The sequence below is a fragment of the Lepidochelys kempii genome, chromosome 24 (assembly GCF_965140285.1).
Source record: "Lepidochelys kempii isolate rLepKem1 chromosome 24, rLepKem1.hap1, whole genome shotgun sequence".
In the NCBI taxonomy this organism is placed as follows: Eukaryota; Metazoa; Chordata; order Testudines; family Cheloniidae; genus Lepidochelys; species Lepidochelys kempii.
In genome coordinates, this window is record NC_136403.1 from 3,521,626 (window position 1) to 3,548,255 (window position 26,630).

Below are 26,630 nucleotides of genomic sequence, written 5' to 3' on the forward strand. Positions count from 1 at the left end.
GCGCAAACCACCCACACACTCAACACCCGGCCCAGACACAACTTCACGCGGGCTGTGCGCAAACCACCCACACACGCAACACCCGGCCCAGACACAACTTCACGCGGGCTGTGCGCAAACCACCCACACACGCAACACCCGGCCCAGACACAGCTTCACGCGGGCTGTGCGCAAACCACCCACACACGCAACACCCGGCCCAGACACAGCTTCACGCGGGCTGTGCGCAAACCACCCACACACTCAACACCCGGCCCAGACACAACTTCACGCGGGCTGTGCGCAAACCACCCACACACGCAACACCCGGCCCAGACACAACTTCACGCGGGCTGTGCGCAAACCACCCACACACGCAACACCCGGCCCAGACACAACTTCACGCGGGCTGTGCGCAAACCACCCACACACGCAACACCCGGCCCAGACACAGCTTCACGCGGGCTGTGCGCAAACCACCCACACACGCGGCACCCGGCTTCCAGAGTGCTCAGCACCCAACAGGCTCCTTCCTGCCCTCCCACCCCGGTGCTGACCTCAGTGCTCCAGGGCGATGCTAGGGGGCGCTGTGCTGCAGGGAGCAGTGGGGTGGGGGCTCAGTGGGGGGCGCTCTCCCCTCTGGCTCTGTGCTGACCCCAGGGCAATGCTAGGGGGCACTGTGCTGCAGGGAGCAGTGGGGTGGGGGCTCAGTGGGGGGCGCTCTCCCCTCTGGCTCTGTGCTGACCCCAGGGCGATGCTAGGGGGCACTGTGCTGCAGGGAGCAGTGGGGTGGGGGCTCAGTAGGGGGCACGCTCCCCTCTGGCTCTGTGCTGACCCCAGGGCGATGCTAGGGGGCGCTGTGCTGCAGGGAGCAGTGGGGTGGGGGCTCAGTAGGGGGCGCGCTCCCCTCTGGCTCTGTGCTGACCCCAGGGCGGTACTAGGGGGCGCTGTGCTGCAGGGAGCAGTGAGGTGTGGGCTCAGTAGGGGGCGCTCTCCCCTCTGATTCCCCAGTCCCCACCCCAACATTACTGGTGGGAGAAACTGGTCCCTGTGCTCAGTGCCGTGTGGGGTCCCTCCCTCCCCGGGGCACTAATGCTCATCCTCTCTCCCTTCCCAGTTGTCCAGACCCGGTTCAGCGAGGAGCCAGAGGACCAGACTGTGGTGGCCGGGCAGAGGCTTGTCCTGTCCTGCGTGGTGCTGAACTACTCTGGGATCGTGCAATGGACCAAAGACGGCCTGGCGCTGGGCATGGGGCAGGGGCTGAAAGGTACAGACACTCCGGCCGGGGCAGGGAGGGTAGGCGCCCAACCTGCGGGTCAAGGAGTCGGGGTGATCCATCGCTTCCCTGTCCCTTCCCTGTCGTAGTCTTCTCGGTGGCGATGGGGCTGGAGTCACAAGGCACGAGCAGCAACGTGACTGATCTACCCACTGCCCTTCTCCCTGGGCAGACCCAATTGCTGGCTCTCCTGGCGTTAATGTCAATGGACTAAATGGGCCCTGAGAGTCCAAGGTGTTAACAGGGCCCTGTCACTGTCCGGGGAACACCCAGGGCCGCTCCAACAGATTCAGATGCCAGCTCCGGTGATTCCCAAGCCCGCTGGCGTCCTGTCTCCCAGTGCCAATCGGAGTGGGGGGGGAGCGTGTGTCTCTTGCTGGCAGCCCACTCCTTTCCCCTCTGTGCTTATCCAGGTTTCATTCATTCGCTGCCCAACGTCTCCACCCTCTCGCACTCATCCCTCCCGCCTGCCCGGCCCTTCGCTCAGTCTTTCTTTCATGCCCCCCGCCCACCATGCACACGCTGGGGGGAGCAGAGCGCCGTTACCTGGGACGACATTGCTGAATGAGATGGAGAGAGGGGAAGAGGCTGGCTGGCATCTAACCCGTGGAAAGCGTCAGAATGAAGGGCAGAATGAAATCATAACTCCGTTGATTCCCATAGAGTAACACCCGGGATTCATTTGGCCCATTCTCTTCCTACACTCTGAATTCTCTTCCGCGCTCCAGGGTTTTTATTAGGTCTAGAGGAGCCGCCTCTTTTTAATCACAGGACAGACTTAGCTGGTGGAACTGACTGCCACAAGATACTAATGGGTGGTAGAGCTTAGCATGGTTCGGGGTTTATGCAGATAATAAGACAAGCTGTCCAGAAGCTACTGGCTACCTGGTATTAGGAACGAATTAACCTGTCCTGTGGCAGGTTATTCCAGAATTATTAACAGTCCCTAGCTCTTATTAGTTGTAGATCTCAACGCACTTTACAAAGGAGCCTAGTGTTATTTTCCCCATTGTACAGAGGGGGAAACTGAGGCATAGAGAAGGGAAGTGACTTGTCCAAGGTTACACAGCAGACCGATGGCAGAACTGGGACTGGAACACAGATCTCTTGAGTCCCCATCCAGTGTTCTAGCCACGAAGCCACACTGCCTCCCGTTATGGGGGTTCTTACACTTTCCTCTGAAGCAGCAGTTGGAAACAAGATACCGGGCTAGATGGGCCCCTGGTCTGACCCAGCATTTCTTATGCTCCTGTGTCTTTCTGATGAGATGGAAAACTGCGGTCTCCACCACTCATGCTCGTTTAAGATCCCATAGCACCTTTTCTATGAACCATAACCTTGTCCTCCTGGCCCCATTCCACCTCTGGCAGTGACGTTCTAGATCCCACTGTGGTTTCAGTTCCTCCCTTGCTGTCCAATATTGTTGTGCAGTGTTGCTGTTAAGCAACTGCCATGCCCCACCCCAGATGCAGTTGCATTTCAGTGCTTGGTGAATGAGTCCCATGAAGCATTGCTATGTGGCTGTTAAACAGCTGCCATGCACCACCCCAGAGGTGGCCGCATTTCAGCACTGGGTGAGCAATCCCTGTGCAGTGTTGCTGAGTGGCTGTTAAACAGCTGCCATGCACCACCCCAGAGGTGGCTGCAGCTATTCCTGACGGAGCTTGTATGTCATCGTTCACATCTGCAAAGGGGTTTGGGATCCCAGGGAATCGTCCCTTAACCTGTCTCTAGTGCCTCCTACTGGTGCCATGTCCCTTCCTGTCACCTCCCTGCCTGTCTCTTTCTGCAGCCTGGCCACGCTACCGGATCATCGGCACGGCAGACTCCGGACAATACAACCTGGAGATCACCGACGCCGAGCTCTCGGATGACGCCTTGTACGAGTGCCAGGCCACAGAAGCCGCACTGCGCTCCCGGCGGGCCAAGCTCACTGTCCTGAGTAAGAGGCCGCCCGCTCCCCCGGCCCTTCTTATGCAGGGCTCCCCCAGCCCCTCTCCCTGTGTCAGGGCTGTGCCCGGGATTGGACTAGGTGCTCTGCTCTGTCTCTTGTTGGGTTGGTGCAAAGCGGCTCGCCAGGGTGAATCTGGGTTGGTTCTGCGACTGGAGACCTGCAGGGAACAGCGAGAGTGACCCAGAGCTGGGGGCGCTCTCCCCTTTGAGTCCATGCAGAGGCACGTGTCCCCGAGTGAACCCTCCACCCTGCTCCCCGCAGCACAGCGCCCCCTAGTGCCAGGCTGGGACACTGGGGTCAGAACTGCTCTAGAGGGGAGAGTGCCCCCTACTGAGTCCCCACCCCATCCCTGCAGCACAGCGCCCCCTAGTGCCAGGCTGGGACACTGGGGTCAGCACTGCTCTAGAGGGGAGAGCGCCCCCTACTGAGTCCCCACCCCATCCCTGCAGCACAGCGCCCCCTAGTGCCAGGCTGGGACACTGGGGTCAGGACTGACGCAGAGAGGAGTGCGCCATCTAACCCTCCTCCTGTCCACTGGGGACACCCACTCAACTGACCCAACCCATGGCCGCTTCTCTAGAGGAGACCTGGGCCTGACACTAGCATGTCTGCCAGCAGCTGTTCCCTCTTGGGTACCCCAACTGTGGGAGGGGATCCCGTTTTCCAGCCTGCCCCAGAGCCTGGGCGGGGCATGGCCTCTGCCAGGTGGCCCTGATCTCCCTGAGCGCTTTCGCCGCCTTCGAAACCCCTTCGCTCAAAAATGAAGTGCAGAGAACTTGGTGGCGGCCGCCGGCTCCGCGGGCCGTCGGGAATGCCGCTCCCGCAGCCGCCTCCCCCCACCCTCGCGGGTCCTGGATGTGCCGCTCCCTTTAATGCCTTCATCTATATGCGCGCCGTGACTGAGTTACTGCAGCTGTGGGTGCCGTAACTTTGATTTCCCTGACTTTTGTGCCTTGTAAAAAGCCGCAATCGAAATATTGCATGAATGGGATTTGGGGCCGATGGATTTTTTCCTCCCCTTCTCTTGCACTGAAATTCTTATTCAAATGCCGGGAGATAAAATTAAAGGGAAGGCGCGAGGGGGATGCTGCTGGATTACTGAACGGGCAGCTGAAACTGCAGATTTCCGCCCGGTCACTCGGGTTCTGGGGCGGGTGGGCTGGGGCCTGGGAGCAGTTAGAAAGGCTCGTGTGAGGGCCTGTTAGGGGGGTTAAGAGAGGGGGAGGGATGGTTTGGGCAGGGTCTGAAGGATTCGGGGCTGTTTGGAGCTTTGCGTGCTACCCCACACATGCATCTTCCTAGCGCCATGCGCCGGGCGCTGCAGGAGATGGCCGCGCTCCCTTCCATGACGCTGTTAATGCAGGTGAGGGTTTCGGGGGACCGCGCGGGGGTGAGGCCAGGCCGCGCAGGGAGGTGGAGAGCCAGAGGGAATCGTAGGGTTTGTCAGTGTCCAGCAGCCTGCATTAGAGTCAGCCCAGCCCAGCCCATCTCTCTTCTGCCACTGGGGCACTTCGCCAGTGGGGCGTCAGGCTAGCAGCCAGCTCTCGGCACCACCGAAGCCCGGCTCCGAGAGGGACCGAGCGGGGATGCTGCACGAGGGGGCCGGGCAGAACTGACAGTGGTGGGGGCATGCTCGGGGCCCACGGCTGGGGCAGGCTGGGAGAATGGGACACGGGCTGAGATCAGCAGGTGCTGGCGGGGGGATCCTCCCTCCCCTTGCCCACCCCATGGGAGGGCTCTGAAGCCCTGTGGGTTGGATGCCTGTACGGTCAGCGGCACGGGGGGCTGGAGTTGGATACACTGGGGTTCTGGAGAGACAACAAGCGACCTCGGCCCTTCAGCAATGCTGCCAGGGAATCTCCTCTCTGCCAACTCTAGAGGCTGAGGGAGCTTGAGATAAACCCGCTAAGGCCCTGCTTGTGCCCCCTACCTGGGCAGGGCTAGGTGACAGGATGACCGTCCAGACTGGTGCTGTCACCGCCAGGGCAAAAGCAGCCTGTAAGCAAAAGCACAGGAGCCAGGGGCCAGGGTCTCAAACCAGGGTCCCGAGCGAGTTGGCTGGGGACAGGGATGCCCTGGGTCTATGTGAGGAGCAGAAGCAGAAACTGCACAAGCTTGTTCCATCCTTTTCCGCTCTTCCCTTCCTCCCCGGCAGGCCCTGCGCGCCCTCCTCTAGACCCCCATTATGCATTCGCATAACTGCAGAGAACCCCCCTGGGGCAATTTGAAACCAATGGGGCCTTTCCAACACATCCATCTGGGCTCCCTCTCTGCGAGCGTGTCAGAAAAATCCCATCCTACCTGCAAACAGCCAACCCCCCGCCCTGCCAGCCGCAGGTCCCGGAACTTTTATAGCGCACTCCGGGGTCGGCACCTGCAGGCAAACAGAGAAGAAAGCCATAAGCTGTCACTGTCGCGACTGACGGCTCGCATCCACCCCACCCGCAATCCTGCCTGCTTCGTGGGTAACGGCGGAAGATTGGGAGCAAAGATCTTTTTTTGGTGGCCCAGTTTCCTTCTCTTAAGGTTTTGTTCTTAACTCCAAACAAGGCCTGCTTCTTCTTTTATTTTTATTTTTAAATTAAGCCCTAATAAATCAGTAATGGGGCTTTAGAAATCAATCACAAAGTGGCTTTGTACAAAGAAAAGCAACTTCCCCAGCTCAGTTTCCCGGCTGACAATCAGCTGTCAAAGCCTGACTTCACTTACACAGAGCCCGCAAACAGGCCTGTGTCTTTTTTCGTGCTGCTAATCAGTTTCTCTTTATTAGAGCATCATCAATTTTTCAGTGTCATGCGGCCTGGATTCATTAAGACGTGCGGTGGTTGAAAGAGCCACCAAAAACCTCCGCTCGCTGTGGAGTACAACTTGGTAGGGCTTTTTTTAAAGCCCCTTTCCCTGCTGTAAGAGCTGCAGGTCCAAGACAGAGCTCCTGAGCAGATTACATAAAGCTCTCATTAAAACACCGATCTCTCTGCATATTTCATCTAACGGAATAGCACATGTAACCACCTTTAGATAGCATCTCTGGCTAGGCTTCCTGTCGTGTCTCTGTGTCTGTCACAGAGGGCCGAAAACAGGGGCGAGTGCTGATCAGGGATTTTTCGGCAAAACGTTTTTTTGCTGGCTTCAGCAAGACTGAAATGGCTGGCGGGGAAGGTCTGGTTTCAACAAATGTCCCGACTTGAAAAGCCGTTTAGGAATCGTCATCATTTTTCAAAGGCAAAGTTTTGATGTCTCAGTTCAGCACGACTTTCTGGTTCAAAATGTCCCTTCATTTGTACTAAGGAGAAAAGAAGCAAAGGGTTGAAACTGAAATGACATATGAGGCGTCGTGATTGACCCAAAACAATTTATTTTTTCGGTTCACAAAAAATTTCAAAATTTTACCTTTGATCCCCAATTTGAGCATGGAAAAATGTTTTAAATCTTGAAAATACACATGGGATTGGCAGTTCTCTCTCCCCTCCCTGCCTTAATATCGGGGTGTGACCCGCACTGCCCCATCCGAATGGAGAGTGGTTCATTTCCTGGGGTCAAACGCCCGAGTTGGAGCTTTCTCAAATGGGGCCAGATCGATTGAGGCCAGTTTGTGCGGGTTTTCAGGTTATATTAAAAGGATGGTCGGAGCTCGGGATGGTGTGAGCTGGTCACCGTAACGGGGTTGAATGAATCCCTCCCCCAGCATTATCTGCCCAGTCAGCCAGGTGCATTATGGGAGCGTTCAGAAGCACCAGCTGTTGACCAGGGCTGAAGTCAGAGTACTGGGCTGATGGACTAGTGGTCTGGTCTGGTGCAGATGCTGGGGTGGATGGACCAATGGTCTAGTCCAGTGCTGATGCTGGGGTGGATGGCTCAGTGGTCTGGTCCGGGGCAGCAGGAAGGGGAGACGCTGGGGTGGATGGCTCAATGGTCTGATCCGGGGCAGCAGCAAGGGGAGATGCTGGGGTGGATGGCTCAGTGGTCTGGTCCGGGGCAGCAGTAAGTGGGATGCTGGGGTGGATGGCTCAATGGTCTGGTCCAGGGCAGCAGTAAGTGGGATGCTGGGGTGGATGGCTCAATGGTCTGGTCCAGGGCAGCAGGAAGGGGAGGTGCTGGGGTGGATGGCTCAATGGTCTGATCCGGGGCAGCAGCAAGGGGAGAAGCTGGGGTGGATGGCTCAGTGGTCTGGTCCGGGGCAGCAGTAAGTGGGATGCTGGGGTGGATGGCTCAATGGTCTGATCCGGGGCAGCAGCAAGGGGAGAAGCTGGGGTGGATGGCTCAGTGGTCTGGTCCAGGGCAGCAGGAAGGGGAGGTGCTGGGGTGGATGGACCATGGCTTCGCTCAGATATGGCATGAACGGTGTAGACTGCACCCAGGGGCTCAATGCTCTGCCACAACATGTTGACCCCTGTGTTCCCTGCACGCTGACCCCTGTGTTCCCCACGTTCCTGATGGTGCTTGGCGAGTTTCTTCCCCCACTTCGTCTGGTCCGCGATTTCTCCCCCCGTTGCCTCGCCATGCCCACTACCCTGGGGGCCGTGGTGTGTGTAGCGGGGCCGGGAATATATTGTGGGCGGCAAGGGGTGAGGGGTCAGCCAGCGCCGGGGTGCACCGAAGCCCCAGCCGCGTGCCGGATCTGAGCCAACCCGGCACTCACCTGCCTCTCTCTCCGCTGCTGCCAGTTCCCCCTGAAGACCCGGTGATCGACGGCGCCCCCGAGATCCTGCTGCGGGCTGGCACCCCGTACAACCTGACGTGCCGGGCTCACAGCGCCAAGCCTGCCGCCACCATCGTCTGGTTCCGGGACGGGCTGCAGCAGGACGACACCAGCATCAGCACGGTACAGAGCCCGGCCCGCCCGGCCTTTGCCGTTCCCCACGAGCTAGAAGATGCCGAGGGTGGGGAGAGAAGGCAGGTGGATCCCTCCTCCCCTGGGGAGGCGCAGCGGGGTGGCTGGCTCCGTTTGAAACCCCTGCAGGAAGGACACAGGAGAGCAGCCCCTCCAGGGCACAGCCCTCTAACCCACCTGCGCCACTCAGAATCCTGGGCCCCTTTTTTCCTGCATTCATGTAACGAGTTAGAGAGGTCTCAGTCCAGCCCAGGGGAGCGAACAATGACTGCCCATCCCCGTCAGCCCTCATTAGCAGTTGGCCCTCGTTAGCACGTGTCCTGAGGACGGAATGGGCCACGGAGGCTCAGCTCCCCTTCCACCCCGGAGGCGGACGTCCTGCTGGGGATAGTGGGGCAGCTCATCCCTCCCACTGCACCTGCTCTGGGTGCGTGCGGACATCTCGTGCCCCAGGGCTGTCACCGGATCCTTGTTAATTGCTGGAAGGAAATGCCGTCCCCTCCCCCTCCCACTGCCTCTTTAATTGGTTTGACTAGTTTTCCTTTCCCCTGACAGAGCTGGTTGCCCTTTCCAAGAGCACTCGAAAGCCAAATGTCCCGCTCATTAATCCCCACACAGTTTATGGTGCGAGAACATTAATCCTGATGAACTTGTGGGGAATTTTATGGGCATGTCACGGGCGAGTGGGGGAGCGCCATTCCAGGCGAATTCGGAAACCATTCACTGCAGCGTTAGCACTTGCCGGCCTGGCTCCGACCCCCCCGGGAAGTCCTGCCCACCGAGATTCTCCCCAGCAGTGGCGTCATCAGAGAGTTTGGGGTTGTTTTTTTTCAGCGACAGAGTACCGTCTAGTGGTTACAGCAGGACACCTGAGTCCTCTCCCCAGCCTTGAGAGAGGAGTGGGATCTAGTGGTTAGAGCGGGTGGGGACTAGGCGCCTGGATTCCTCGGTTCTGTTCTCAGATCTGGAAGACGAGTGGGGTCTAGCGGTTAGAGTTGGGGGGATTGGCATAGGATTTCTGTGTTCTTCCACCAACTGTAGAAGAAAGTGCTGTCTAGTGGTTAGAGCAGTGAACTTTAAGTCAGGACTCCTGGGTTCTCTTCCCAGCTCTGGCTGGGAATGGGGTCTAGTGGTTAGAGCAGCAAAATAGAAATTAGGGCTCTTGGTTCTTCTCCCAGGCCTGGGCTGGAGCTTAAGTCTGGTGGTCAGAGCAGGGGGAAGGGAATCTGGGCTTGTGGACACTGTGCCTGACTCTGCCACTGACATGCTGTGTGGTCTTGTGCATGTCCCTTGCCCTCTCAGTTTCTCCACCTGGGCAATAGGAAGGAATAGCACCAAGTGCCCCCCTTCTGCCAGCCCTATGGTTTGATCGTCTCCTCTTCCCTGTGGACAGGAAGTGTTAGCAGATGGCAAGAGGGAAACCACGGTCAGCCAGCTCCTCATCAACCCCACAGACGCGGACATCGGGCGGGTCTTCGTCTGCCGGAGCACCAACGACGCCGTCCCGGCCGGCAAGGAGACCTCCATCAAGCTGAACGTACACCGTGAGTCCAGCCCCCGCCCTGCTGCTGGGCTCCAGGGCCCCGCTGGACGGCAAGTGCAGGAGCAGTGGGAATGGGGCCTGGTTCCTCACCTCCCTTCCCCTCATCAGTTACACCAGCGTGCAGTGGGTGCAGAACACTGCCATTTACACCCACTGGGGTAAACGACCAGGTGAGGGGCAGGGGGCAGCCCACAGGAGGCTGTGTCTGCATTGGGGAAAGAAGCCACCCCAGGGCACTGATCACATCCAGTGCTTGATTCATAGTTAGAGGGGTGTGTAGGAGGATAGATAGATAGATAGATAGATAGATAGATAGATAGATAGATAGATAGATAGATAGATAGAGGGGGTGTCTGGGATGGATGGATGAACAGATGGGGTATCTGGGGATAGAGGGATGGTTAGAGAGGGGGTGTCTGGGGATAGAGGGATGGTTAGAGAGGGGGTGTCTGGGGATGGATGGACAGGCGGACAGACAGAGTGGGGGTGTCTGGAGATGGATAGATAGAGAGGGGGTGTCTGGGGATGGATGGATGGACAGACGGGGTGTCTGGGGATGGAGGATGGATAGATGGATAGAGGGGGGTGTCTGGGATGGATGGACAGACGGACAGACAGGGTGGGGGTGTCTGGGATGGATGGACAGACAGACAGACAGGGTGGGGGTGTCTGGGGATGAATGGACAGGGTGGGTGTCTGGGGATGGATAGAGGGATAGAGGGGGTGTCTGGAGATGGATGGACAGACGGACAGACAGAGTGGGGGTGTCTGGAGATAGATAGATAACTGCTCTGCCAGGTTCTTAGGGTTATGTGCATTGGTGTCACCCTAATTTCCACACTTTGGAACCCCAATCTACCTTTTGGTGACAGAATGCCCCCTCTCCAGCCGGTCCCAGCTGGGCAGCCCCATGGCACAGGGTGGGGCGGGACGCTCATGCTGGCGCTGCCTAGCCACACCTGGCCCCGGGGCGGCTGGAGGAGCTCCGATCGTCCTAGGTTTAGAATCACTGTGAGATGCAGGGCTGGGAGGCTCTCCGCTGGCTGCCCCGGACAGCTCTGCATGTCAGGCCCCCCGCCCAGCCCCCCGGCACGCTGTGACAGCACCCGGTCCCACGAGCGTGGCTGGGCAGCTGCAGGCCACCGGGGTACCGGGGCGCGGGGCCACCCTGCCTGAGAGGCACAAACAGCCTGCAGGACGCACGGGGGCCAGGGCGTGGGGGCCAGTGGACGGAGCACAGGACCGGGACTCAGGAGCTGGGGGTCTCCAGGTCTGCCGCTGATCTGCTTGGGCAAGTCTCTGCCGGCCGCCCGCGGAGCGGGGCCGGGGGATGGCGCTGGCCTGCCGTGCGGGGCTGCAGCGTTGGCCGCTCAGGATTTCCCCGCTGTGTCTGCGGCCCAGCACTGACCCCCAGTGGCTGCTGTGGGGAATCGCAGCTCTCACGGGACCCGAGAGGCAGCTGGGGTGCGGCGTTTCCCCTGCCACGTGGCACTGACCGGAGGAGGCTGATCCACAAACTGTCCACCCCTTGGTTTTCCATTGAGCTTCTCCTGGAGCTCCCCCCAGCGTTGATTTAAAGACCCCCGCCCCAGCCAGGGAAAATCCGCCCCGTGGCTCACTGGGCTGGCAGAACAAGCAGCTCCCTGCACCAGGCTCCACCCTGGGGACCTTTTTTGTCCCTGCCTCAGTTTCCTTCCCGTGCGTCGTGCCAGTGACGGCTGTCTCCGTCTCTCCCTGGCAGATCCCCCCACGGTCACCCTCTCCATCCAGCCCCAGACGGTGCAGGAAGGCGAGCGGGTCGTCTTCACCTGCGTGGCCACAGCCAACCCGGAGATCAGAGGCTACAGGTGAGGGGCGCGGGTGGAACCAGCGGGGATACAATTAAATGGGAGTCCCCGGGCCAACCAGCTCCTGAATCCAGATTCCCGCTAGCATCACAGCACTCAGCTTCGGCCCCTGATGCCTCCCCCACACCCCAGTGGATTCGAACCGTTCACTGATGGGTTACACAGCTCCGTAGCCCATCATCAACCCGCTGAGCCGCCTCCCTCCTTGGGGGGAGGAGCCTCTCTCTGTGTCTGCCCTCCCCTTCCCCCCAGGGGGAGGAGCCTCTAGCTGTGTCTGGCCTCCCCTTCCCCCCAGGGGGAGGAGCCTATCATCATGTCTGCTCTCCCCCCCACAGGTGGGCCAAGGGTGGCGTGATCATCGAAGAAGCCAAGGACAGCAAGTACGAGGCGCAGGTGGATTATTCCTTCTTCACGGAGCCCGTCTCGTGCGAGGTGCACAATGACGTGGGAAGCACCAACGTCAGCACGCTGGTGGACGTGCACTGTGAGTGCCGCAGGGGGGCAATGCGCCCCACCACTCGGCCTGGGCGGAGACGAGTCGGGGCTGGAAAAGGGGGGTTCTGCAGGGAGGCGGATGGGCACAGGCAGAGCCCAGGGTGCTCGCTGGCTCCCCGGGTACCAGCCAGCCTAGTGGTGTGTCACCTGAGTGCCAAACCCGGCCCTGAGCACACAGAAAACAAGGCCAATGGCGGGACTCGAACGCAGGCTTGTTAGTGCCAAGGGCACAGACCGCCCCACTGCCTGAGCCCCTCGAGCTGTGCCTCAGTGGGCAGGGGCTGGAGGCTAGTGGGAGCCATGAGCACACGGGGACACACGGGGCATGCTCACGCACGAGCCTTGAGCACAGGGGGACACACGGGGCATGCTCACGCACGAGTCTTGAGCACACGGGGACACACGGGGCATGCTCACGCATGAGTCTTGAGCACACGGGGACACACGGGGCATGCTCACGCACGAGCCATGAGCACACGGGGACACACGGGACATGCTCACGCACGAGCCATGAGCACACAGGGACACACGGGGCATGCTCACGCACGAGCCTTGAGCACACGGGGCATGCTCACGCACGAGCCTTGAGCACACGGGGACACACGGGGCATGCTCACACACGAGCCTTGAGCGCACGGGGACACACGGGGCATGCTCACGCACGAGCCTTGAGCACACGGGGACACACGGGACATGCTCACGCACGAGTCTTGAGCACACGGGGACACACGCGGGGACATGCACAAGCAAGCCATGAGCACACGGGGACACACGGGGCATGCTCACACACGAGCCTTGAGCACATGGGGACACACGGGGCATGCTCACACACGAGCCTTGAGCACACGGGGACACACGGGGCATGCTCACGCACGAGCCTTGAGCACACGGGGACACACGCGGGGACATGCACAAGCAAGCCATGAGCACACGCCCTCACACACACGAGAACACACACACACACAAGCCATGAGCACACGCACGCGTGCACACACAGACACACACACACACACCCCCATGTGGACACAGACATAAGCTATGAGCACACACCCGGGGATGGACACACGGATGAACCACAAGCAGGGGGGTGAACACACATGGCGACACATGGACACACAAGCCATGAGCACCCAGACATGTGGGGACACGCACACACACGAGCCATGAGCCCACCAGGACACACCCACGGCAACGGGGACACACAGCCACGTCCACCCATGGGAGCCAGGAACATACCTGCGCACCCAGGGCCGCTGACGTCTCTCTCTTGCAGTTGCCCCTCGGATCGTGGTGGACCCCAAGCCCACGACCACCGACATCGGCTCGGATGTGACGCTGACATGCGTGTGGGCCGGCAACCCCCCGCTGACCCTCACCTGGACCAAAAAAGAATCCAACATGGTAATTCCTCTCCCAGCGCCCCATAGCCCAGGGGCTCGCACGGCCTGTCCCCCGCCGCACACACCCCCCACTCACGCTCCGCCCTGTTTGTGCCCAGGTGCTGAGCAACAGCAACCAGCTCTACCTGAAGTCGGTGACGCAGGCCGACGCTGGGCAGTACATCTGCAAAGCCATCGTGCCCAGGATCGGCGTGGGCGAGCGGGAGGTCACCCTCTTTGTCAATGGTGAGGCCCTCTGCCCAGGGTATTGGGGAGCAGGCTGTACCCCAGTGTTCATACCCACAGTACCCGGGTATTCAGACCCTCAGCTTGGTACCCTGGGCACGATGCCCCAGTATTTGGACCGACTTGGTACCCTGGGCACAGTACCCCAGTATTCAAACCCACAACTTGGTACCGAGGGGCAGTATGCCAGTATTCATGACCATGACTGGTACCCTGGCATAGTACCCCAGTATTCAAACCCACGACTTGGTACCCTGGACATGATGCCCCAGTATTCGTACCCACGACTTGGTACCTTGAGTACAATGCCCCAGTATTCATGCCCATTGGTACCCCTGGCACAGTACCCCAGTATTCATACCCATTGGTACTCTAGCACAGTACCCCAGTATTCATGCCCATGACTGGTACCCCTGGCACAGTGCCCCGTGCATGGGACTCCTTATCTCTCAGAACACTGCAGCATGGCATCCCATCTCCTACTCCCTCCAGGGATGCTCTCCCCGGCCTGCTGTAGCTCCCCATTCTTGTTAACTAATGAGCCTGGTGCGATGCTCCACAGCCGTGGAGTGCCCGCTCTGCCCCAGGCAGTCTCTGGCTTACGGTGCCCATTTTAAGCAGCTGTTTCTCCCCCCCCCACAGGCCCCCCGATCATCTCGAGCGAGACCGTTCAGTACGCTGTGCGTGGCGACCGCGGGAAAGTGGAGTGTTTCATCGGGAGCACGCCACCCCCCGACCGCATTGTGAGTGCTCTCCTGGGGGGGCGCTCTCCACAGGGGGCGGGGCGGGGGGCAACCCGGCCTGGGCTGGGGACCCTCTAGCTAACACACCAGGGCAGCAGCAGCTTCCTTCCTAACCAGGACCTTGTCATCACGGTCTCTGTGCTTCTCAACGCTCCCTGGGCTGAGGAGCGGTGCCTGTTGCCTGTGCCAGAGAACGGAAGCCAGTTTATGCACGAACAGCTCCGCCAGTCCACACTCGCCAGGGTTAGGGACTGCAACGGGGAGCTATCCCACGGTCCCTGGCTCTGCTGCCGGAAGAAGGCATGCTGGGAGATTTGTGAAGGACGGTGGTGGGTGGGCTGAGTGGAACCTTTCCAGCTCGTCTGTATCCACTTTGGCTCTAAGCACGGTCAGCCTGGAGTGGCCCTTAGCACAGATGCAAGCTGCCTGGTGCATGCGGACGTAAGATGAGCCACAGTCCTTGAGGCTGGTCAGTTTAGCATGGTCAGTTTCTCCAATATGGACTAGCCTAAATTTAAGGCACTCATGTTGTCCTTGGAGTTTATGCTGTGACATCCCCGTGGGTATATCTGACGCCAAAGTCTCTGGATTCATCAGCACGAGTTACCGCGGGTTGAGATACTGGACCAGGTGGGACCCATCCATGGGCTCATAAACCTCTCTACACCCTCCAGCCACTAGAGAGAGACAGAGAGTCGCATTGGCATCAATAACGTGGGAGCTGGTTGGAAAATTGAATTTTTGTTCCCTGGGAAATTCGGAAATTCCCCAAATTAATTTTTGTTCTGAATTGTAACAAAAAAAATCAACATTTTGAAATGTGGCACAGAACAAAAAATTCCCCCAAATTTCTCTCCGAAACCATTGAGATGTTTCGGTTTGAGAAGGCAAAACCATTTGGTTCCAATAATGCTGATTCTTTTCAACGTGGATATTGTATTAAAATAATAAATATAACATACATTATCTACAATAATAAATACAATACAGTAGAGCTCCTGTTTAGCGAACTAATGGGGGATTGAGGAATTCATAATGTCGAAAAGCTCATAAAATTGAACATCTCAAAGTTGAGGGTGATACGGTGCACATGTTAATTTATTAATTGTTCAGTGATTGTGTACATAATGAGTGGTAACAGATGGGTTAAGGGTGCCGGATTTTCCTTTATTTGAGAAAACTGCAGCTCTTCTTCGTGGCTGCTAAATCTCTCAGATTTTTCAAGCCTCTACAGTCGCTTGAACGTTAGCTGATGGATTGTAGCAGAAAGATGGTTCTTGTAAGCGATCATTCATAAGGTCGATGTTCCTAAAACTGGGGTCCTGCTGTACATAAATATAATATACTATTAACATTAACATTTTACTATAAAATACAAGTTGAACCAAAATGAATCAGAGCAATGAATTCGAAATGGCACCTTTTGATGTTCTGGAAATGAGAATATTGAAATGATTCGTCAACACTGTTGAAATCGACAGGTTCCCGTGAAAGATTTCAATTTTGCCCAAACTGCGTTTCTGTTCCGTCTAAAATTTTCAGACCCGTTCTAGTTGCACTTGGATACGGCCGCGTTGGCTGTGGTGGAGAAGGAAGGGGAGGCTGGGAGAAAAAGGAGGGTTGAATGAGGCCGGAACGGAGGGGTAGTGGGAAGCAGACAGAGTCGGACATTTGGAGTCAGAATGTGCAGGTCCCCGAACCCCACCCCTGCTGAAGGCTCCCAGCAAATAGTCGTTTTCCCTTCACAGCTGCGATTATTGTTTCCTAGCACTCTTAGGCCAGCTGCATCTCTTCCCTCTCCCCCTCAGCTGTAAATAGTTAATTGCAAGAGCAATCACTGGGTGAGACGAGCACTCTTGGCTTTGCCTTGGGATGGGTCACTGACCAACCTACAGCCAGATCCTGCGGGGAGGGAAGGGGATGTGATGGCTTTACTCGGATCAGGTCAGAGCGGCTGCTTTGGAATGGAGGGAGAAGGAATGACGTGATTCAGGAAACAAAGAAACTGCAGTTTACACAGAGGAGCAAAACCGCTAGCAATCAGCAGCCTGAAGCGAGGTCCTGTTCTGGTGTGGCACGAGCACGCCCCCTTGTGGGGACACCGGGACTTGACTGGTCGTGCAACTGCAGTGTAACCTAAAGGAGAAGCCCTGCCTGGCAGCGTCTCTTTAAAAAAACCCAGCCTCGTTACTGCCCCATTAAAGCAGCTCGATTGAAAAATAAACACAGTGGCGGGGAAGGCTTACATGCAGTCTCCTCAGGTGACCGTGGCTGTATGGCGAGCCCAGGGCACGCGCTGGTCCTGCTTGTGCTGGGAGAGTTACAATGGCCCGTGGTATGAAATGTTTATTACACCCTGGCCCCGTGGTGAGCAATGGGGCTGCAATAACCACCCGGAGGGGCCTGCATTGTGCTATTTCCTGAGCTGAATTTGTCTCGGAGCTCAGCAGTATTAACATTGCTCACATGTCGCTGTTTGCTTTGTCTGCATCGCTCTGTCAATCTCACGCTCCCTGTCTCTGCCATTCTTTCACATGCCTTTGTCTCTGCTCCTGTCTCATCTGCCTGTCTTCTATCTGTCTATCCCCATACGCACCCATCTACCTGCCTGTCTTCTGTCTGTCTATCCCCATACGCACCCATCTACCTGCCTGTCTTCTGTCTGTCTATCCCCATACGCACCCATCTACCTGCCTGTCTTCTGTCTGTCTATCCCCATACGCACCCATCTACCTGCCTGTCTTCTGTCTGTCTGTCCCCATACACACCCATCTACCTGCCTGTCTGTCCCCATACGCACCCATCTACCTGCCTGTCTATCCCCATACGCACCCATCTACCTGCCTGTCTTCTGTCTGTCTATCCCCATACGCACCCATCTACCTGCCTGTCTTCTGTCTGTCTATCCCCATACGCACCCATCTACCTGCCTGTCTTCTGTCTGTCTATCCCCATACGCACCCATCTACCTGCCTGTCTTCTGTCTGTCTATCCCCATACGCACCCATCTACCTGCCTGTCTTCTGTCTGTCTATCCCCATACGCACCCATCTACCTGCCTGTCTTCTGTCTGTCTATCCCCATACGCACCCATCTACCTGCCTGTCTTCTGTCTGTCTGTCCCCATACACACCCATCTACCTGCCTGTCTGTCCCCATACGCACCCATCTACCTGCCTGTCTTCTGTCTGTCTATCCCCATACGCACCCATCTACCTGCCTGTCTTCTATCTATCCCCATATGCACCTATCTACCCGCCTGTCTTCTATCTGTCTATCCCCATACGCACCCATCTACCTGCCTGTCTTCTGTCTGTCTATCCCCATACGCACCCATCTACCTGCCTGTCTTCTATCTATCCCCATATGCACCTATCTACCCGCCTGTCTTCTATCTGTCTATCCCCATACGCACCCATCTACCTGCCTGTCTTCTGTCTGTCTATCCCCATACACACTCATCTATCTGCCTGTCTTCTATCCCCATACACACCTGGCTACCTACCTGTCTATCCCTATACACATCTATCTATCTTTCTGTCTATCCCCATACACACCCATATATCTATCTGTCTGTCTGTCTGTCTATCCCTATACACACCCATCTAGCTATCCCTGTCTACCCACCTACCTGTTGACACAGCCCTGGTGCCGCCTCCTGTGTCCTCAAGTTGCAGATGGTGGCTGAATGGAGGAATCCCACCATGATCCTCCCACATCCCCATTCAGTTTGGGACAGGAAGTGAACGGGACGATCGTATCCTACTGGAACCGCGGGGGGCTGGTGGGCTGTAGATACCCAGCTGGGATTTGGCCCGGATGCTAGGGTTCTCCCGGGTTAGCGGAGGTGTGATGGGGCAGGAGCTCTCAGCCCTGGGAGCTGACCAGGCCTTTCTCCCTTTTGCACGCCCCACCCGGCGATAGGCCTGGGCCTGGAAGGAGAACATCCTGGAAGCTGGCACACTGGAGCGCTACACGGTGGAGAGAACCAACACGGGCAGCGGGGTCCTCTCCACCCTGACCATCAACAACGTGATGGAGGCCGATTTCCAGACACGCTACAACTGCACGGCCTGGAACAGCTTTGGGCCGGGGACGGCCATCATCCAGCTGGAGGAGAAAGGTAGCAGGGCGGGGAGGGAGTCAGGACGCCTGGGTTCTATGCCCAGCTCTGGGAGGGGAGTGGGATCTAGTGGTTAGAGCACAGGGGGCAGGACGCCTGGGTTCTATGCCCAGCTCTAGGAGGGGAGCCTGAACCAGGGTTTACAGCTGGTTGGGAATGGGGAGCCCTGTGTTCCATTCCCAGTTCTGGGGGACAGTGTTGTCTGATGGTTAGAGCAGGAGGCTGGGTGGATTCCTTGGTTCTCTGCCGCTGACTGTGTGAGGCCTTGGGCAGCTCCCTTCCCCTCTCTGTGCCTCAGTTTCCCCATCTAGGGAGCAGGGCTAGCAATGCCAACCTTGGAGGGGATCCTGCTCCATCTCAAGGCAGTCGGGGGCTAAGGGGTGAGAGTGGGCTAGGGAGGAACCGGCAGGAAGGGGGCAGCGCGGCTCCCCCAGCTAAAGCACCCCCCGTTCCCCCTGCAGAAGTCCTGCCCGTGGGCATCATCGCCGGAGCCACCATCGGGGCCAGCATCCTCCTCATCTTCTTCCTCGTCGCCTTGGTCTGCTTCCTCTACAGGCGCCGCAAAGGAAGTGAGTGCGGGGCGGGGGATTCCCGGGAACCCCCTTCAACTCAGCCCAGGGGCGAGGAGGGAGGGGAACGGCTCCAGACTGCCCCAGCCGGCACCTACCAGCCACTCAAGGGACAGGCCGGGATGGTACCAAGAAGCCATGAGGTCCATAGGGCCCACGGCTGGATGCGTCTCCCCCCACACTGTGTCAGTCTGTGGGCCGATGCCCCCGTCACCCCAGGATGGAGCACGTGGCCCACAAGCAGCCTCGTCCACCGGGGGAGCCCCTTGGAAAGCCCACGACACCTGCAGGCGACGGGAACGGCCATGGCTCCTTTGCACCAGGTGCTGGGCGTAGGCAGGTGGCCAGGTGGTGGGGCCAGGAGCAGCTGGAAGCGGGGAAGCCCTGCTACGGGGGTGCGCTTTCTCTTGGCCCATGAGGTCCCTGGCCAAGGCCCCGTCCTAGCAGGGGGGACTGGCGGCTGCGGGGGCTTTCCAGGAAGGAGGCCAGTTTCTCCAGGCCAGGGGGAAGGGTGAGTCCAGGACCGCCGACAGCCAGGGCTCTGGGCTGGGGTCTCCAGCTAGGAGAAGCCCGGGGTGCAGCTGGCAGATCCATCCGTCCATCAGTCTGTGTGTCTCACAGGCCGCAAGGACGTGACCCTCCGCAAGCTGGACATCAAGGTGGAGACGGTGAACCGGGAGCCCCTGACGCTGCATGCGGACCGCGAGGAGGACACGGCCAGCGTCTCCACGGCAACCCGCGTCATGAAGGCCATCTACTCGGTGAGGGCCCCCCCCAATCTCCCCCTGGGGCCCCGGAACGAGCCCAGCAGCAGGACAGAGCGAGACAGTTCACTACTGCTCAGAGCAGGACTCCTGGGTTCTGTGCACATCTGTGGGACAGAGAGCGTGTGTTAGTGGTTAGAGTGGTGGGGAAGGTGGCTGGGAGCCAGGACTCCTGGGTTCCCTTCCTGGGACCAGGAGTATGGCCTGGTGATTAGAACAGGGAGGCAGGACTCCTGGGTTCTGGGGCCTCCTGGCCGCACACGTCGCAAGAGGGAGGTGGGCAGGAGGCCAGCCTGGCACCCATCAAACAGCCCAGCGGGCTAAGTCTGGTGCCACAGTTCCAGCCATGCCCCACGGAGCCACCCATGTCTAGCCACCCTGGGCTGTAGCTGCTGGGAGCGCCCCCCGAGGGGCAGGGCGGGCGGTGTAACTCAGTGGTGCTTTGTCTCTGTGATCAATAGGTGTTGATGAGTCTGTTGCAGGCTCTGTCCTTTAGCTCAAGCCGTAGCAACTCAGGCTTTACGTTTCAAAGGTCCCAGGTTCAATCCCTGGTGCTGCCAACCCAGGGTACAGGACTTGGACTCCTGGGTTCTTTACGGATCTGCGAGGGGAGTGTGGGCTAGTAATTAGAATAGGGAGCCCAGATTCCTGAGTCCCATTCTTGGCTGGTTACATCAGTGCCCCCAGAGTGTGGGGAGGAGCCACAGCCTGCTTGGTCCTGCGTTCAGGTCGGGGTGGGTGGGATGACTTGGGGGCTGGGGAGCCGAGCGGCCGGTGGGCTAAGGCAGAACCTGGGCGGGGAAGCTGACGGGTCCCTTTCCCATCTCCCTCGACAGTCGTTCAAGGACGACGTGGACCTGAAGCAGGATATGCGGTGCGACACCATCGACACGCGGGAGGAGTACGAACTCAAGGTCCGGCACCACCCCCGGGGGGGCGCCTGTCCACTGAGCGTGCAACGGCGCGTGTGGGCGTGGGCAGGGAAGGGTGGCCTGGAGTGTGCGGGGGAGTGATTGTGCCTTGGTGCCAAGGTGCCTGAGCACACCAGCGAGTGTGCTTGCGTGCGAAGGGGTGTACGATGGTGTGTGCATGTCAGCAGCTCTGGGTGCAGAAGGGATTACGTGTGTGTCTCCGCTGGGGGTGGGGGCCAGGACTCCTGGGTTCTTTGCCCAGCTCTGCCCCCGGAATAGTCCACAGGCACCCAGAGCTTTGCCCTGCCCCGTGTGCGCCCCCTGGCGCTGCCTGAACCTGCCCCTCTCCTTTCCCCTTCCAGGACCCAACCAACGGCTACTACAACGTTCGCGCCCACGAGGACCGCCCGCCCTCCCGCACCGTGCTCTACGCCGACTACCGCCCCCCGGGCCCCGCCCGCTACGACATGCGCCCCTCCTCCCGCCTCTCCCACTCCAGCGGCTACGCCCAGCTGAGCACCTACAGCCGGGGCCCCGCCTCGGAGTACGGGGCCGAGCCGGCCCCGGGGCCCCCGCCGGGCACCGCCTCGGGCGAGACGGCCAGCCAGCTCTCCTACGAGAACTACGGCGGCCACGCCGCCTTCCCGCCCAGCGCCGGCTACGCCACCTACCGCCTGGGCTACAGCCAGCCCCCTCCGCCCAGCTTGGACCGCGCCCCCTACGACGCCTACGACCCCATGGGCAAGTACACCAGCGCCACCCGCTTCTCCTACACCTCCCAGCACTCGGACTACGGGCAGCGGTTCCAGCAGCGGATGCAGACTCACGTCTGAAGGGCCCGGGGGGGCTGGGGGCGGGGACGATCCTCCCTGGAGACAAAAGTGGGGGGGGGTCATAGGTACTTTGTGACTGTCCTCTGATATTCAGGGGCTTTTCCAGAACACACACCCACGCCCACCCCTAACCCCCACCCAGCGGCAGGACTCTCAGCCTGCCCGGCAACTGCACCCCTCACCGCCTGTATTCCAGGGACCCTGGCGTCCGGCTGACTCCGGGGCCCCTCTTCCCCTATATCTGAGCTTCCAGCCAGACACCCGTCACGTTGTCTTCGTTCGTTCTTTTCAGCCCATGTCTCGAGGGGCCGGCGCCCTCCCCGACTGGAAGGAAAACAGATTTTGGGGGGGGGGGCTGGGGAGCCTCACCCCCACCCCTGCCCCGGCCTTGGTCACGCGTGGCACAGCTCTCCTCCCAGCGGGCTGGAGGCCGGATAAAGCGTGCTGGTAGCTGCAGGGGGGGAGATTCCCTCCCATGGCCTGCATCCCACCCTGCCCCATCCTGCTCCAAGCAAGACTCTGGAAACTTGCCCCCGGCCATGCTGGGGAGACCCCATTTCTTTGCCAGGCGTCGTCGGATCTTTGCGGGGAGATGGGCCGAGAGCTGAACTCCAGGCTGGGGGTGAAAGGTTGTGACAACAAGGGGTGGGGGGGATTGTGGGGCAGCGGAGGACCAAGTGGCATTGGGGGGGTGGCTGAAGGCAGGCTAGCTTGTGCATTCCCCTGGGGGCCGTGGGATCCCTGGGGTCTGCAACTGGCTCCCGCACCTCTCGGCCGCTAGGCGGCAGAGAGTCATGCCATCACCGGCTCCCAGGGCACGATGGGACCCGCCGGGCTGCCGGGGTGCCGCAGGGGGGACAGGGGACACTGCGCTCTAGATGTGAACGCGCCCGGACGGGGGCTGCGGGTGCCTGTCGGCCGGCAGGCCGGCTAACCCTGCAGCCAGCCTCTGAATGGCCAAAGGGCTCTGATCCTGCCTCAACGCCCATCGCTCAGCGCCTGGCAGGATCGGGCCCTAATGTGGAAAACCAACCTGGAGCTGCAGCTTTTGATCTAGTCCACACCCGGGACCCCCATCCAATACCAGGACCCCCTATTCCAGACCAGGGACCCATGTCCAATACTGGGACCCCCTATTCCAGACCAGGGACCCCCTATCCTATAGTGGGGCCCCCTGTTCCATACCAGGGTCCCATGTGCAATACTGGGACCCCCTATCCAATTCCTCCCTCTTCCATACTGGGACCCGCCTATACAATACAGGTACTCCCTATCCTATACCAGCACCCCTTTCCCATACTGGGATCCCTCCTGCCCCACTTAGCAATATGGGAAGGGTGAAGTGCTCGCAATCCCTACGCTGTGAATCCCTGACCTCGAGGGCACTGCTGGCCCTAGGGAGAAAGGTCAGCCCCACCCCCGAGTGCTTCCATTCACAACAGCACCCCTTGCCGCTCACACCCCAAATTGGATCCCTCCCCTGTGTGGCATTCCTCTTCAGGAAGAAAGCAGGGGGCCCCAATCTCTCCCCCAGTACCCCATCCGTCCAGGGCCGAGTTGACTCCGTCCCCCGTCCCTAGCACTTTGAATACGTTTGTTTGGGTTTATGTTGGATTTTTTTATATATATATTTTATACGGGGGCGGGAGGGGGGTGGTTGGTTGGTTGGTTTTTTCCTCCGAAAGGACCGATTGGAATCCTGCCTCTTCCACCACTTCCTGTGCCTTGAACTTCAGCTTTATTTGACCCGTCGGCATTTGCTTGCGCGGTGGAACCAAGCCAAGGGGGTGGGGGCATCGGCGGGGCTAAATGTTTTCGGGGCTGGTGGCAGCCCGGGGCGGGGAAGCTGAAGGCTCATCTCTCCCCCTAGTGCCTGGCACCAGCCACTACAGCAGCCTGTCCCCGAGGTCAGGGGAGGAGCTGCCCCTTTAGCTTGAGGCATCAAGAGCTGTGTTTTCAGGGCTGAAAGTTGTGGATGCAGCCTCCACTGACGATATGGGCTTTCCAGGGCTGCCCATTGAGAAATGATGGGTGCCCCTGGATTTCCCAGGGTTGCTATTTTGGTGGGGGTGAAGGGTATCTTTCAAGGTTCCCAAGTATCCCAGCAAAGCTGCACCCCACTCCTGGAAGGGATGGGGGGCGTGGGCTCTGTTTTCGAAGCCTGGCAGTGCCATTCCCCAGCCGGGCAGAGGGGGGCGCTGCTGAGCGACACTGGGTCCCGCCCTGCAGCGTGAGCAATGCAAATCCTAAGTGGCGCTGAGCAGGACCCCGGCCCCCCCCTTTATTGCCCTTTCCGCCATCGCTCCGTTAGGGAGCAGGACTCGAACCCAGGCCCTGCTTCTCCACAGTCGCAGCCCAGCCCAGGAGTCGAACTCTGATCTCCTGCGTGGCTGGGCAGAGGGCAAAGCCACCAGCCCTGTCTTGACTGTTCCCTCCTAGTACCTGCCGGCGTGGCAGGGCCGCTCCAGCCCTGGACTGCAGCAGTTCTGGATCTTTTCCTGTGACCCTTCTGACCCTGCAGCATCGGTTTCGTTTGCACAGTTCGGGGCCTTGATTTTAAGTACAGATACCGCCCCGCCCCCCTCTACATTATGGAGCCATTCAGATATTGTACAGCCGTCAGCTGCGTGGGTTATCGGCATCAGCAGCAGGGGTTAGCAATGGTTATAGCGGCCGGTTGGCTGGCTGGAGCCTATAACACCCGAGGACGGAGGGGTCACCATTTATTAAAACATCACCTGACCCTTTATTTAGCCTGTTCGGAAGCAGCCGGATTTGATCATGTGTCGTGATATGGGCTTGTTTTTCTTTTCCTGCCCTATTTATGGGACTTATACAACGGCCATTACCCTGGCCCCTGAGAACCTCACAATCGTCACTGCGCTTTTCCTCACGACCCCCTGTGAGGCAGGGCAGGGCTGGTCTCTGAAGCATCTGGCACTGGCCTATGTCGGAAGGCAGGATACTGGGCTACATGGACCACTGGTCTGACCTAGGAGGGCCGTTCTCAGGTTCTTAGCCCCATGGTACACATGGGGAACTGGAGCCTGGAGACCCAGATTTTTAAAGGCGTTTTGGCCTAGCTGCACTCAGTATCTCAACGCCTAACTGATTTAGGAACCCAGATCGTTTTCCGAAGGGGTTTAGGCACTCCAGAACCTGACTCTCATGGACAGCTGATGGGATTTTTGCTCCAAAGTGCCTAAATCCTTTTGGAAACTGAGTTTTAGCTCCCAATGAGTTAGACATTGCAACTCTGGGTGTAACACTGCCCAATATCTGGCTCAGTCGTGCCCCGGGTCAGATGGGAGAATAGAGTTGACCCTGGGTCTGCCTGGTCTCAGGCTTACAACCTGATCCAGGGACCAGCTCTTAACGCGCCACTTTCAGAAGTCATGTTATTTTGAACTTCAGCTTCCCCCCCGCCCCTTAGTAATACATTTCTAGCTCTCATGGTTTTAAAGAAAAGAATCCAGGCTCTAACCACTAGACATCACGCTCCTCCCCACACCTGCGAACGTGACCCTGGAACGTTCACAAGCCTGCAGGAGAATCAAAAGAACCCAATTTTTGTCCCAGCTCATGATTTGTGGGAGGTCTGATTCACGATTTGTGAGCAGCTGGGACTGCTAGCAAAGGCAGTGGGAGCTGAATATAAAGTGTGAGCCAAATCTGGCGTCATGGTCCATGACTGGGGCCAGGGGCTGCTGCAATACGAATAATAATGGTTAATAGTCATCGTAAGTAACAAACCGGTGCTGGCTAATTTGCTGGCATGAGTCGGACACGTGAGAAGGGGTTTTGGTTTTTTTTATATGAATGTATCTAAATATATATTTTATATAAATATCCTGCCAAGCAAATTCTTGAAAGCTGGAAGCACGTGTTCTTAATGCTCAGCAGTATATAATTATAGATCAACGCCCCCCAAAACTTCCACTTTGAGGCGGACAGCTGGCATGGGAAATTTCAGACCAAAGGGTTAACGTCTGCAATGTTCCAACCAACTGAAAGCAGGGTCTCGGAATGGAATGTGTTGGGCAACCTTGACTCCAGGGGGGCGCTCCGTGCACGCTGCAGAGATCACGGGGCTTGGCTTGGCGTGTGTAGAGGGCCGTGGAAAACGAGGGCAAAGCAATAATTCCTCGAGGGAGGGGGTTGTGCCTGTGAGGGGGAGCTGGGAAAAAGCCGCAAGGCGTAGCTGGTCCTAGGGTTTAAATCCTGAGATTTGTTTTTCTCACTTGATCTCAGTCTGGCTTCGGGGTTTGAATGGCCCCTGGACGGCTGCCCTGCGCTTTCCTCCTTTGAGCATTTGTGCTCTGTGGTGTAAACCTGCTTGTGGCCAATTCCTGCTCACTGGGGCTGGATCCCAGTGCGTCCCAGGGGTGAGAGCCAGGACACCTGGATTCTATTCCCAGCTCTGGAAGGGGCGGGAGGTCTAGTGGTCAGATCAGAGGACTGGGAGTCAGGATTCCTGGGTCCTATTCCTAGCTCTGGGAGGGGAGTATAGTGGTTAGATATGGGGACTGGGAGTCTGGACTCCTAGGAAAGGAGTCTCGTGGCTTACAGCAGCCAGGGCTGGGAGTCAGGACTCCTGGGTTCGACCTGGTTTGTGTCCATCAAACTGGTGTCACCCAACCCGTGGGGCATTCTGTCTCCCCCTAGTGGCGGCTTGGCCGCACAGCTAGAGATTGGGGCGCCTGCCACAGCTTGGCTACCAGATGAGCTCAGGGCTAGCCGAGGCCCAGGCACCAAGATTCAGAGGTTCCCAGGCACAATTCCTGCTGTCGACAGCCCACGTCCTTGCGTTTGCAGGCTCAAGCAGGGGATTTTGCATGAGTAACTTTAGACCATTTTTTGAGTCAAACCGGTGCAAGTACTGTGTGAGGAGCAGCCCGAAGGGCCCCGTGGAATTTCCCTGGGAGCTGGGTGCCGAGCGGCCTTCGATCGCTTTGCGTCCCCCCAACAAAATGCCCCTTGGGCAGCTGGATGATGGGAGCAGTTCGGACACGACGGCGCTTCGCTAGCCCAGAAAGGAGCCGGGTTAGCTCAGTGCCAGAAGCCAGTGCCGGATCCAGCCGGGTGCGGGCTGGTTCCTCTCCACTCGGGACCTCGGCGATGGCTCGGGCCTACCTCT

The 26,630-nt window shown here is 58.6% G+C and overlaps 1 protein-coding gene across 1 annotated transcript in view; it reads left to right on the forward strand.

Moving 5' to 3' along the window:
* The window catches only part of KIRREL1 (kirre like nephrin family adhesion molecule 1), an 83,954-nt gene extending 61,823 nt beyond the window's left edge, over nt 1-22,131 (forward strand). The window contains exons 2-15 of the mRNA XM_073322703.2: nt 1,097-1,246; nt 3,048-3,197; nt 7,874-8,031; nt 9,434-9,584; nt 11,325-11,430; nt 11,766-11,914; nt 13,199-13,326; nt 13,424-13,550; nt 14,193-14,293; nt 18,218-18,416; nt 18,878-18,985; nt 19,607-19,746; nt 20,586-20,663; nt 21,023-22,131. Coding sequence (XP_073178804.2) covers nt 1,097-1,246; nt 3,048-3,197; nt 7,874-8,031; nt 9,434-9,584; nt 11,325-11,430; nt 11,766-11,914; nt 13,199-13,326; nt 13,424-13,550; nt 14,193-14,293; nt 18,218-18,416; nt 18,878-18,985; nt 19,607-19,746; nt 20,586-20,663; nt 21,023-21,493 — 2,216 coding nt within the window. The 3' untranslated portion in view covers nt 21,494-22,131. The remainder of the gene's footprint in view (nt 1-1,096; nt 1,247-3,047; nt 3,198-7,873; nt 8,032-9,433; nt 9,585-11,324; nt 11,431-11,765; nt 11,915-13,198; nt 13,327-13,423; nt 13,551-14,192; nt 14,294-18,217; nt 18,417-18,877; nt 18,986-19,606; nt 19,747-20,585; nt 20,664-21,022) is intronic.
* Nucleotides 22,132-26,630: the final 4,499 nt, after the last annotated feature.